The sequence below is a fragment of the Lottia gigantea genome (assembly GCF_000327385.1).
Source record: "Lottia gigantea unplaced genomic scaffold LOTGIsca_49, whole genome shotgun sequence".
Taxonomy (NCBI): domain Eukaryota; kingdom Metazoa; phylum Mollusca; class Gastropoda; family Lottiidae; genus Lottia; species Lottia gigantea.
Genome location: NW_008709687.1, coordinates 1,662,163 through 1,673,786, shown reverse-complemented (window position 1 = coordinate 1,673,786; position 11,624 = coordinate 1,662,163). Strand labels below are relative to the sequence as shown.

Genomic DNA, 11,624 nt, shown 5'->3' with positions numbered 1-11,624 from the left:
TGTCCGGTCTTTTTACATTGAACAACTGTAGCATTCCGTCACTGGACGGGATCAAATTATCTCCCTTGATGTCTTCTCTATACCAGCTGATGGTACATGCCGGTTTGCATGCTGCCGAACAGGACATGGTGGAACTGTTGCCACCTTCTTCGACATACTGTACTCCTTCTGGAGTAATTATCATTGAGTCAGGACCATCTGGAATATAAACACGCATGGGTAAGTTGTCTTGGCCATGGTGACGTCTGACTGAAATTTGGAATGGTGCAAATGTTGCTGTCAGTGTCTCTGATATCAATGAAAAGTTTCGAAAACCCCTATAAAAAAAATAATGTGAAAATAGATGTAAAAGAATCTAAGCGCATGACTTACAAAGAAGATCAAGAGTAATGGACGAACTTGTGCTGTTTCCTAAACCATTAAACGCGGAGCAGGATACTACTGGCATCTGTAAATGATCTTGACCAAGTCTAGTAGATACAAATTCCAGGATGCTTGTCGAGATCCCATCTGTCACCGTGGTTGTGGTTCCGGTGACTTTCTCGCCGTTCACATACCAAGTTATAGTAGCTTGTGGATAAGTTTCTGTTGATGTACATGTCAGAGTGGCATTCTCGCCTTCGATGAAATTAAAATCTTGATCCTTTGAGATGCTCACGTTGGCTACTGGACTTGGTTCTGAAAGAAGTAACAATATCATTGCCGTTCCTTGTAAAAATCATGTTAATATCGGGGCTTCCAGATTGTTGCCTACCGGTTAAATGTGGCTCGTCTGTATCCTACAAATGAGATCAGCAAGCTAACATTGTTTTGCGATTCTTTCATCACTTGTGTCCAAATACTTTATACAATGACAATACAATGTGGTGGGTGTAGCTAGGGAGGCGGGGATGCTTAATCTTCAGCAACACTTGACACCAGAGAATCCTTTTAGCTAATATTGTTTTATTATTTTGATAAATCTATCGAGGTCCTCTTGTTCAGGGTCATGTTCACACATACATTTTGAATAATGGCGAATGTCACGTTAGCCCCTAAGAGAAATGACTATATCCTACCTATGCATATAACAGAGACATCTTCTCTATGCCTACAGTTATGTACACCCCAGTCTGCATGAAGACAATCAGCTAAGTGATCCTCAGTGCCGGTACAGTGTAGATCATCCAACCATATCCGACCTGTTCCCTCACCAAAGAAGGCATTTAATTCATAGCGAGCACCTTGTCTGAAAAGAATAGAAAAAAGAAGTGTCTATTGCCATGCAATTACCATGTTGCAGTTGCGATGTGTGTTTAATGTTGATAGTTGCCACGTGTTACCTAAATATCGGATGCTATGACGATTACTGCCGCAATAGATGTTGCTACCAAAAGAGGAATTACTACCAAAATAGGGGTTGCTTTCACAATAGGGGTCGCAACCACAATAGGGGTTCTTACAAGGTTGCTACCAAAAAGGTGGCTGTTACCGCAATAGGGATTGCCACCACATTAGGGGTTGTTACAATGTATGGCCAATTGCCCACAAACTGTATTATGATTACGTAAAAATGTATTACGGGTTGAGACCGAGCTGTCTGCAGACAACGGAAGCTTCCGTGTTTCCAAACATGTCACCACAAATAGTTCCCCATTCACCATTATGGAAATACTCCGCTCGTCCCTGGTGAGAACTGTTTCCACCAACTAGCCGTACTTCATTCGGAACACCTGGAATGGTACATGAAAATGAACTTTTCTGACTTTGGTAGATGACCATAAATAGAATCAGTGCAGATTAGATATCATACAAATACAACTTATAATACATTTTGACAACGGACAAAGGACGTTCTCCATCAAGATCAACTGGAATTAGTCTAGATACTGACTCTGTACTCACAGACTCAGATCAAAAATCATAAACTTACTTAGACAGACAACAAGAGCTTGATTCGAACACATCCCAGGATCCTGCCATTGTATTGGTATCTGGCAGTCTGTGAGTCTAGCTTCATCTCCCGAACAGCTAACGTTATACATCCAATTATTGGTGGTGGTCTGTTCTATTCTCCTACTCTGCTCAACTCGAGCCGAGGATCTGTTGGTTAGAAACGATGAGATAATAAGAGTCTCTCAGATACGTTGGAAAATCTCAATCAAACGGACCTTCAAGGACTGGAACTTGTAGGTAGTGGTATAGGTTTGAGAGCAAGCATCGTGATTCCTACTAGATGGATGTACATTTGAAAAAGAAACGGGTAAATACTCACGCATTAAATCCAAGAATATCGCAAATGACCTTGGCTTCAGAAGTGTTCAGGCCATCTCCACAAACAGCTCCCCATTCCCCTTTATAAAAAAATTCTACCAGACCATCGTGACTACCTCGTCCACCAGATAGTCGTACTGGGGCTGAAATATAGCGAGAGGTAGTTATACATTTCAAACCAGTGACGTTTCTATGAATCACTATAGGTGCTGAGCAGAGTAGTTGCCATGGAATTGTCAATGGGCTTACAAGTAACTCTATCATGAATATTAATTCGCAGATTAGGTGGGGGGGGGGGGGGGCTTTTTTTATTTTGTAGTCTAGTCGTGTGTATCGAGCTATACTTAGGTACTAAGGTCTCTCTGTGATTGTCTCGCTAGCATTTACTGTTATTACACGCTACATATCGCTACAAATTTTGTAAAGAAAAAACTCATTTTCATCTGGTATTTAAATGTTGATTTACCTTGGCAGGTGACAGCTACATCATCTGTATGATCACACCCAGCATGTTCTCTCCAACCAGCGTGGGAACAGTCATCAACCGTCTTTTCACTACCGATACAGCGCACATCATTCAACCAAATAGGACCTGTTGCTTCACTAGAATAACCACCATCGGTTGACTTAGCTCCTTCACTGAGAGGAAATAGATCAGATGTCAATACAGCCAATGCTGGTACATCAGTCCAAATTACATTAATACACAAAACCCAGAAAGGATAGAAAACTCTTTATTAGATTATATACCGCATAATTGTGAATATAATGCGCATCGATATACGCCACCACAGCCTGTCAAGTTTGCAGACAGATCCATAGATAAAGATTCCAGCTCGATTAAAGTACTTACGAAGGTAGTCCAAGCTGCCGACACGTCACTTCCGCTTCTTCAGGGAACCATCGTAAGTTTGCACACACCGTCCCCCATGTGTTGTTATATCTATACTCAACTCGACCTTCATAAAAGCTTTTACCGCCCGTTAGTCTAATTACTGGTTCACCAACTGTAATAAAAATACAATCCTCTTGGGGATCCTGTCTACCAGCTGGTCCTTGGCCAAACCTTCTGGTATTGATCTTTCCTTGATAAGTCCAATTTACAACTAGGTCGACATAAGTAATAAGGAAAGGTAAACTAACCAGAACCCATTTACTACAATAATGAGGACAGGTGACTTTCAGACCCTTAGCTGTAGCAGGGCAATGGAAAGGTGGGGCATTGCCATCCTGAAAACCGACCATTTCCATCACTGCAACCAGACAACATACACCATTGCCGTTCCGTAAGTATGACTTGCCCTTTTCAACAATCAAGTCTTGTTACTGGCCTGATTTAATTGCAGTAGAAAAAAATTAAAGATATACTTACGTGAACACAATACCACCGTGGACGTTGGACACGAGTCAGCCGTAATGACGTCACCATAGGAACACTCAGTAAGAGACGATTCAGACCCATTGCATGTAATATTGGTCAACCAGACGGATCTGGTACTTTGGCCAAATTTTGTTGTATCAACCTTATCCAGACTCACAGACCTAAAGACAGAAGTGAATTTAAGGGATATGGTGGTCGTGGGCTCTAATATCGGTCATCCTCGTTATTCCGGTTTGGCAGAGGACCTTTCTTTGGAAAGTTAATTTACCAACTGGTGGAGCTACCGTACAACCTTTCAGAATATAAATCTGAAGACATCCAGTTCTTCAAACAATAAAGGTGCTTTGGAAGTTTTAAATATCATGACATTCAGACTTGTTTTGTACTTTGGTTAACGTTTGCTTCAAGCGGATGCTGATATCGCAAACTAGGTAGTTGTTAGTGTAGTGTAGTTTTTGTCCGGAACATATATATACTCACGAATTAAATCCAAGATGGCGACAGACGACGTCTGCTTCGTTCACACCCCAGTTCTCATCACAGATACCAGTCCAGGATTCATTATACCAGACTTCAACTCGACCTTCATATTCAACTTTACTTCCTACCAGCTGGATCAGAGCTGCAAATTCACAACGACAAAGATATAATATAGGGGCTGGTCATGTAGTGTGCAATGAAGGAAGATTGCCCAGAACAACAGGATTAACCTTCTCAATTCGATTTTCAATTGTCGAGAGATATTTGACGTGCAAAGCCGGAACACACACAGGATCATCCGAACGAATAGACGCTTTTATCCATTTCAGCCCCTACGACCAACAAACAGTACCTCGACCAGTATTGGATCGAACCTTGAACGTAAATGATGCTTAAGATTTATCGACACCGTCCATGACAGACGAAGCAACGATTCAAATACTTACGGTGACAAATAACAGCAGCGTCTTCAACATGTTCACAAGAGAACTGTGATGAACCCCATCCGCCTAGCTGACAATCTTCAATCCGATCCTCTCGACCTGTACATTCCACTCTGTTTAACCACACTGGACCAGTTCCTTCACCATAGTGAGAATAATCCCTCACTTCAGCCCCGTTTCTACAACAGATTACGTAAATCCAGTTCCTTGCAATTGTACCCCACACCATTTCATAATATGATCCTGATAGTTGTCCCCAAAGTAAGTCAGTCTGCCCCTGTTTGTTTACCGAGTCATTGAAGGCTGATGCCGCATATGAGAGGATCTAAGCTCACCCACAACTAAAAATCACATGGCTACATTATGGAATATTTCATATTGAATTTTGTTAATAAAACTTACGGATTAAAACCAAGTTGTCTACAAACTACGGCTGCATCTGATCTGTCCCAATAGTCATCACAGACTGTACCCCAGACGCCATTATAGTTCACCTCTATCCGACCTTCATACGGCTGGATACCACCAACAAGTCGTACTGTAGGAGGTTTGGCTGAAATATCGTTACATGTAGGATTAAGACACCCACCAAGACAATAAATGAAATGAAGGGTGTCACCACGAACGTAATTGGTCGAGAATTGAACGTGGAGGGAGAGTCCATTTCCGATTTTTGGAACTCAAACGGTAAAATCAGAACGACAAAGACCAAGTAACATTACACCACCCTAACTGTATAACTCTTTGATAATTTAAACTGTGGCTATTGAATTATCCAACTAACAAAACTCTCTAAACTCACGTGCACACCTAACAGCTGCGTAGTTTGTAGTTGGACAGGTTCCTGTAATTGCCAGTAGCCCGAGGTTACATTTTTGTAGCATGGGTTCCGATCCCGTACACTTCACATCCTTAATCCGCACTTCATCCTGGGTTTCATCAAAACTTAGACTTGGTATCACAGTACTTCCGGTTCTATAACACAATCGAAACGTGTTTGTACTACTAAAATGTGGTAATAAAGATCTCAAATATTGGGGCTAAATCAGCTTCACCAGGTTAAACCCTCTAGTTAAAGCAAATCTACAAACCATCAGTTAACTCATGGGCTTGGGTAAGTTACCTTTCCACATTATTTCAGTCTACCAGCTGTAGATAGGCACAGATAATCTGGGAAAGGTCTTCAAGAGCACAAATTCGGCTTTCTCTTGACCAAAAGATCTATGTTCTTATACAATCTGCTCAATAGGCCAAATTTAAAATTCCGTCATTAAAGGGTAAAGAGTATCGGAGATTGCCTGGAGTGGATATGGAACTGCACTGTTGTGTCAATGATGGTGAGAAACTATTCCAGCTTCCACCGGACCAAAGGATTTAAGTACTTATACAATCTATAAGCTCAACAGGTCTTATGATATATCAGACATTGTCAAGAGGTAGATTACGACCTAACCTGTTGTATCCAAGATGGTGGCAAACAATTTCAGCTTCCGTCTGACCAAAAGAACCAGCACAGATTTCCGACCAGGTATTATTGTACCAGATTTCTACCAAACCTTCATTAGTCTTTTCACCACCGACTAATCTCATTACAGCTGTAATATAATGGGGAATGAAATGAAATGTAGTTTCACATCCTACTTATCTGCTCCTGGTTGGGTTACTGTGGACAATCAAAACTATGAAGTGCGCAATGTGGGATTATTCGAAAAGACAATGGCATAAGCCTAGTGACATTTGACCATTTGACATTTACTCCCTGCGAGCAATCGCATCAACCTGCCAACCGGAAGTAATTTCTCAAGGTTATTTTATTATTATGAAAACAGTAGCAACAACAACAAAACGTGCGGTTAATTTGCAAATAGATAATGGAATTCTTTACTTACGACCACATGACACCGCTACATCTTCAGAGTGGTCGCAGTCCGGTTTATTCCAACCCCTATGTGGGCAGTCAGCCAGGCTGGATTCACTTCCGGTACACTCTACTCTTGAGAACCATATCGACCCCTTTCCTTCTCCGAAATAAGCTGGACCTCTCACAACAGCGCCTTCACTGAAAACAATTGGTAAAATCAAAACAAAACATATATAAATATAGTATGAACCTACAATTGAGAGTTGTACAACGCAATACTGAGAGACACGGGACAGTGCAGTACATACTACAAGAACTGATCGTAAACGTTCAAAACTTATTTCATTGTAACAAGTACACACGTGTCCTTACGCTTGGACTGTAAAAGATGGTCGTAACCGTTCAGTAGGCATACTTACGGATTGAGTCCAAGTTGCCGACAAACAACTTGTGCGTTCTCGATCCTCCAGTTGGAAAATTCACACATGGTTCCCCATGTACCATTATATAAATACTCTACCCTTCCTTCTGTTGGTTTTATTCCATCAACCAGTCTTACATCCGGTGCCTTGGCTGTAAATCGAAAGTAGAAATACACCGATTGAGATACCAGAACCAAAGTTTCTGGAAGATTTCTGTAATCCATTCTTCAGCTTTCTCCATTGTTTCTGTGAATATGTACATATTGAGCAGTTGTCTGAAGATCGCACAGAGTGTAACTATTAGGTTTGGTTTGATCAAAAGACTTACGGATGAGACCAATAAATCAGTGACTTACGTGTACATTGGACAAAGGCTGCGGCATTACAGGTACTGGTTTGGTTGAAAGAACCAAAGGTACAATCAACTAGGGAATACTCCAAACCCATACATTGGAGATCATTCTCCCATATTGTTCCATTGACATCTACCTCGATAGGTCTAGTAGTTCCTACTGCCCCTATCCTATAGAATTATAGAATTATAGAATTATAGAATTATAGAATTATAGAATTTTGATTAATCGTGAAGAGCAGGTCAGAGGGATACAGCATGATTTCACATCTGATAGAGCTGAATTTCAGCTTTCTGTATCAGTTTACAGAGTTAAAATCTGAATTCGAGCTTCCCTTAAACTTCTGTAGGTCTAGTTGTTTCCATTGCTGCTATCCTATCGAATTGCAATCAGACCAAGGTATATAGCAGACAGTTATAAGGATCCGTTTCAGCTAATTGTATTAGTTTTCAGAATTCAAAAATCAGATGTGCTGATGAAGGATCCCAAACATCTATCAACAGCATAGGGAGGTAAATATGATCATGGAGGCGTACTGTGGGTATTAAATTGACTCACAATTTTAACAAAAACCCATCTATTGTTAATCACAGTTCCTTGCTTTTGTGACGCAAGCATACTCTTCCCCTTCCAGACCAATAACGCCTAGATTATATCAATTGATACTGATATTCTGCAATAGTGCTGCGTTGACTAAGGTGATAGCGCCGTTGCTATGGTAAATGGATAGTAAACGGGAAAAACTTACGCTGACAGATGACCCCGACGTCCTCGAAATGTTGACAACTAGCTGTGTCATTCCACTCCGACTTGGTACAGGATTCTAGGGAAGATTCTGTACCATCGCAAGCTAAATCTCTCAACCAGATAGTTCCTTGGCCTTCTCCGAAATACGCCCCCTTTTTAGCAACACTACCGCCTCTGTAATTCAGGACACATACTTGTACTTGTATATAATACTATTCCTTTTTGTACCTGGTATGTCTTTTGAGATAACCAAATACGAAATTTGGCATATGCTACAGTTTCAATTTTTTGTAGGGTTGGTCTCGGGTTTACTGTATCCAGAAATACTGTCCTTACCTTTTGGATAGGGACATATCTCGGGTTTCAAATGAGAGGACTCTTTAGCGGCACGTACGTAACATTATCCTGACAGAAACAAAAGATTTATCGCCCCTACCTTCTAAATCCTAGCTGTCTACAAACAACATCAGCATCCTCTGTGGACCAGCCGTCATCACAGATTGTACCCCACGTTTCATTGTAATATATCTCTACTCGACCCTCGTTATATCTACTACCATCTACTAGTCGTATAGTCCACTCTATAAAACATACATTTATTTCAGGGTTACACTCAAACTAAGCCAGTGGTGAAGTCGTTCTCTAGTCAGTGGGGGTAGAAATAAGGGAAAACTGGCATAATGTGGGGTCAACTTTCGGGGTTGATATTTAAATTGAATATTGGAATGGTGAAAATTGATGCTGTCACAGTTTATTCGATACACATTAAGAATTACAAAACCTTTTCTCCCCTCGATCACCAGTTACATACGGATGCGAAGAACAATAGTGGTCATAAGTTTCGAACGCAGTAAGTGTGAATTGCGGTCGAAACTCATAGCCATTTTATTTATTCGTTACAATACACAACTGGTAATCGTTATGGTGTGAGAGCACATTAAGAGAGATGTTGGACTTCCTTGGAAAAATGTCATTTTGATTACCAAAAAAATATTTCAATTTAAGTATATATTATATAGGATTGGTCTGTAGCATGGTAAGGGTACATAAAGGGTATGATAAGGGTATTCCGAGAGGTTAAACGTATCATATTCCTACTATAAATTACTGTTGATAAAGAGTTATAACAATGACATGAATAATTCTACAGGGTATTTAAAGATGAGTCGTCGCATTTATCATACTTATTGTTTCATTAATTGATGTTTCTCTCTTTCAAATTATGAACAAAATATTTATTTTTTCAAGCATAAGAACACCTATACGTTCGATTGATATAAGTAGTTGGATTTTCAATCACAGGGAAATGCCTCAAAGTGGAGATATTATGTACTTTCATAGGGGACATTTGATGTGCCGTTGGCAGTGGAAAACCTACTATCCAACTACAATATAGACAACATCACATATGTCCACATTATCAGTGGCGGAGCCAAAGGGGGGCAGAGGGGGCAGTCCCGAAAGTAAGTTTTTCAGGCAAAAATCTGATAACTATGCACACCCCCTCGGACAGAAACCTCGACCATGCCTAACTTTGCACTTGAGTACGAGAATTATTGACAGCATTTTTGAATCCAAACCATCTAAAACCGTGCTTGGTATCCAACCTAAGTTTCACGTTCATTATTTAGATAAATACAAAATACGATTTGGGGACAGATACAAAAATACTGAAATAAGTGATTAAAAACCTATATGTAAGTCCTGACCGTGAATCAAACCTCAAACCAGACGTAAGTTGTAACATTAAATTGCTCTTTAACTACAACTATGTGGACTCTCAAATGCCCCACCAGTCTCATTGCTACAAAAATGTATATAAAATAGGGCTTGGCATTTCTCTAGTATCTAATGTCGGAAATTAACATGTTAAAAATATTTAAAGAATTTTATAACGTGTCATATATCACCTGTTTCTCTCTTCAAAAGGTTCGCCGTCTGACAGGAATGTGCTACATGGCTCTGACCCTAAGACCAAGCATAGCCACTTTCAGGGCCTGTGGCTTCTTAGAGTGTAAAGAAGTGCAGAATTCTACGTGGAGGGGGTGGTGAAAGGCCAGATATCATCCGGGACCGACCTTGTCCCCCCCCCCCCCCCTTTTTTTAACTTTCAAATATCAATTTACGTAAATTTAACCCTTTTGACATTTCTGTGGCTCTTCCTCGCCTGATGATTCTTTTATGAGTATTACCACATCACACATTACACTTGGCTACGAATATAAAAGCGAGTTTTACGCCCCACTGCGTGCACCTATTTGAGCTAATGAAAAGAACTACGCCTGACCAGGTATTATCATAAACGACCTAAGCTCTAGGATGTGCTTGGGTCTTAACTTTTATCACTGTTTCTACGATATCCTTGCGATCGTTTCGAGAATAAGTATAGCTAGCACCGCATTGACTCATGAAATGTTTGATCCTTACCCACATGTACAGTACTAGTATTAAGATTGGTTTATTGAATAAAATAGAGTATTTTTATAGTATAACTATAAGGTTATATAAAGTAACGTCTAACGCCCAACTGTCATGTATTTGTTTGAAGACGTATTTAACTCGTTTTGTCAACTCTTATAATATTACTTATTATTTAAACCACGTGTTTAGTGACCGACAAGCTTGTCCATTTTATTCTTTCAATGTGCAAAAAATATAACAGAATATTTTGACGAAAATAAACGGTTTTTCTTACCTGATTTCACTGTTGAAAGTTGTAAAATGCAAAATATGATACACAGGCATCCGTAATACTTCATATTCACTGACCTATATATACCTTGACACCTTATAGAGTAAGCTGCCTTACAATACAACACGCCTGCGGGCATTGAAATACCGGTAGGCCTGCCCTGGTGTGTTGACTTGACGCTGACGGGTCACAAGTGACATACGCTCGTTTTCATCCGGATTTGTTTAATTTCTGTGTAAAACATTCAAATGTTTCCTGCATTTATCATCAAATCTATTAACGTCTATCTTAAGGATCCAGCCCCCGGCTTGTCATTCATAACTCACTGTAAGGTCCCGGTAAACAATCAACAATTGATGCAATCGACTCTATCTTATTTTGATGCACATCTTGAAATAGAAAATAGACCCTGAGACATGTTTCAACAACGATCGTGTTGTAGGCTCTTTATCATTATTTCTATATCACTCTACAATTGATGTATTGAGCACTATTTTAACAGTGGTATTTCTATATCGCTCTATAATTGATGTATTGAGCACTATTTTAACAGTAGTATTTGTATATCGCTCTATAATTGATGTATTGAGCACTATTTTAACAGTGGTATTTCTATATCGCTCTATAATTGATGTATTGAGCACTATTTTAACAGTGGTATTTCTATATCACTCTACAATTGATGTATTGAGCACTATTTCAACAGTGGTATTTCTATATCGCTCTATAATTGATGTATTGAGCACTATTTTAACAGTGGTATTTCTATATCACTCTACAATTGATGTATTGAGCACTATTTTAACAGTAGTATTTCTATATCACTCTACAATTGATGTATTGAACACTATTTTAACAGTAGTATTTCTATATCGCTCTACAATTGATGTATTGAGCACTATTTTAACGGTGGTATTTCTATATCACTCTACAATTGATATATTGAGTGTTATTTTAACAGTGGTATTTCTATACCACTCTACAATTGAGCA

The 11,624-nt window shown here is 39.6% G+C and overlaps 1 protein-coding gene across 1 annotated transcript; it reads right to left on the bottom strand.

The window, feature by feature from the left end:
* Window positions 1-1,047: 1,047 nt before the first annotated feature.
* LOTGIDRAFT_125167 (hypothetical protein) lies at window positions 1,048-8,525 on the bottom strand (the record flags this gene model as incomplete). Its single annotated transcript, XM_009061642.1, has 12 exons — window positions 1,048-1,228; window positions 1,562-1,712; window positions 2,720-2,892; window positions 4,115-4,256; window positions 4,561-4,736; window positions 4,960-5,110; window positions 5,342-5,523; window positions 6,011-6,152; window positions 6,450-6,616; window positions 6,838-6,991; window positions 7,942-8,105; window positions 8,377-8,525. Coding segments are annotated over 12 exons (1,932 nt in total), but the record flags the coding sequence as incomplete, so codon positions are not given.
* Between the last annotated feature and the right edge of the window lie 3,099 nt (window positions 8,526-11,624).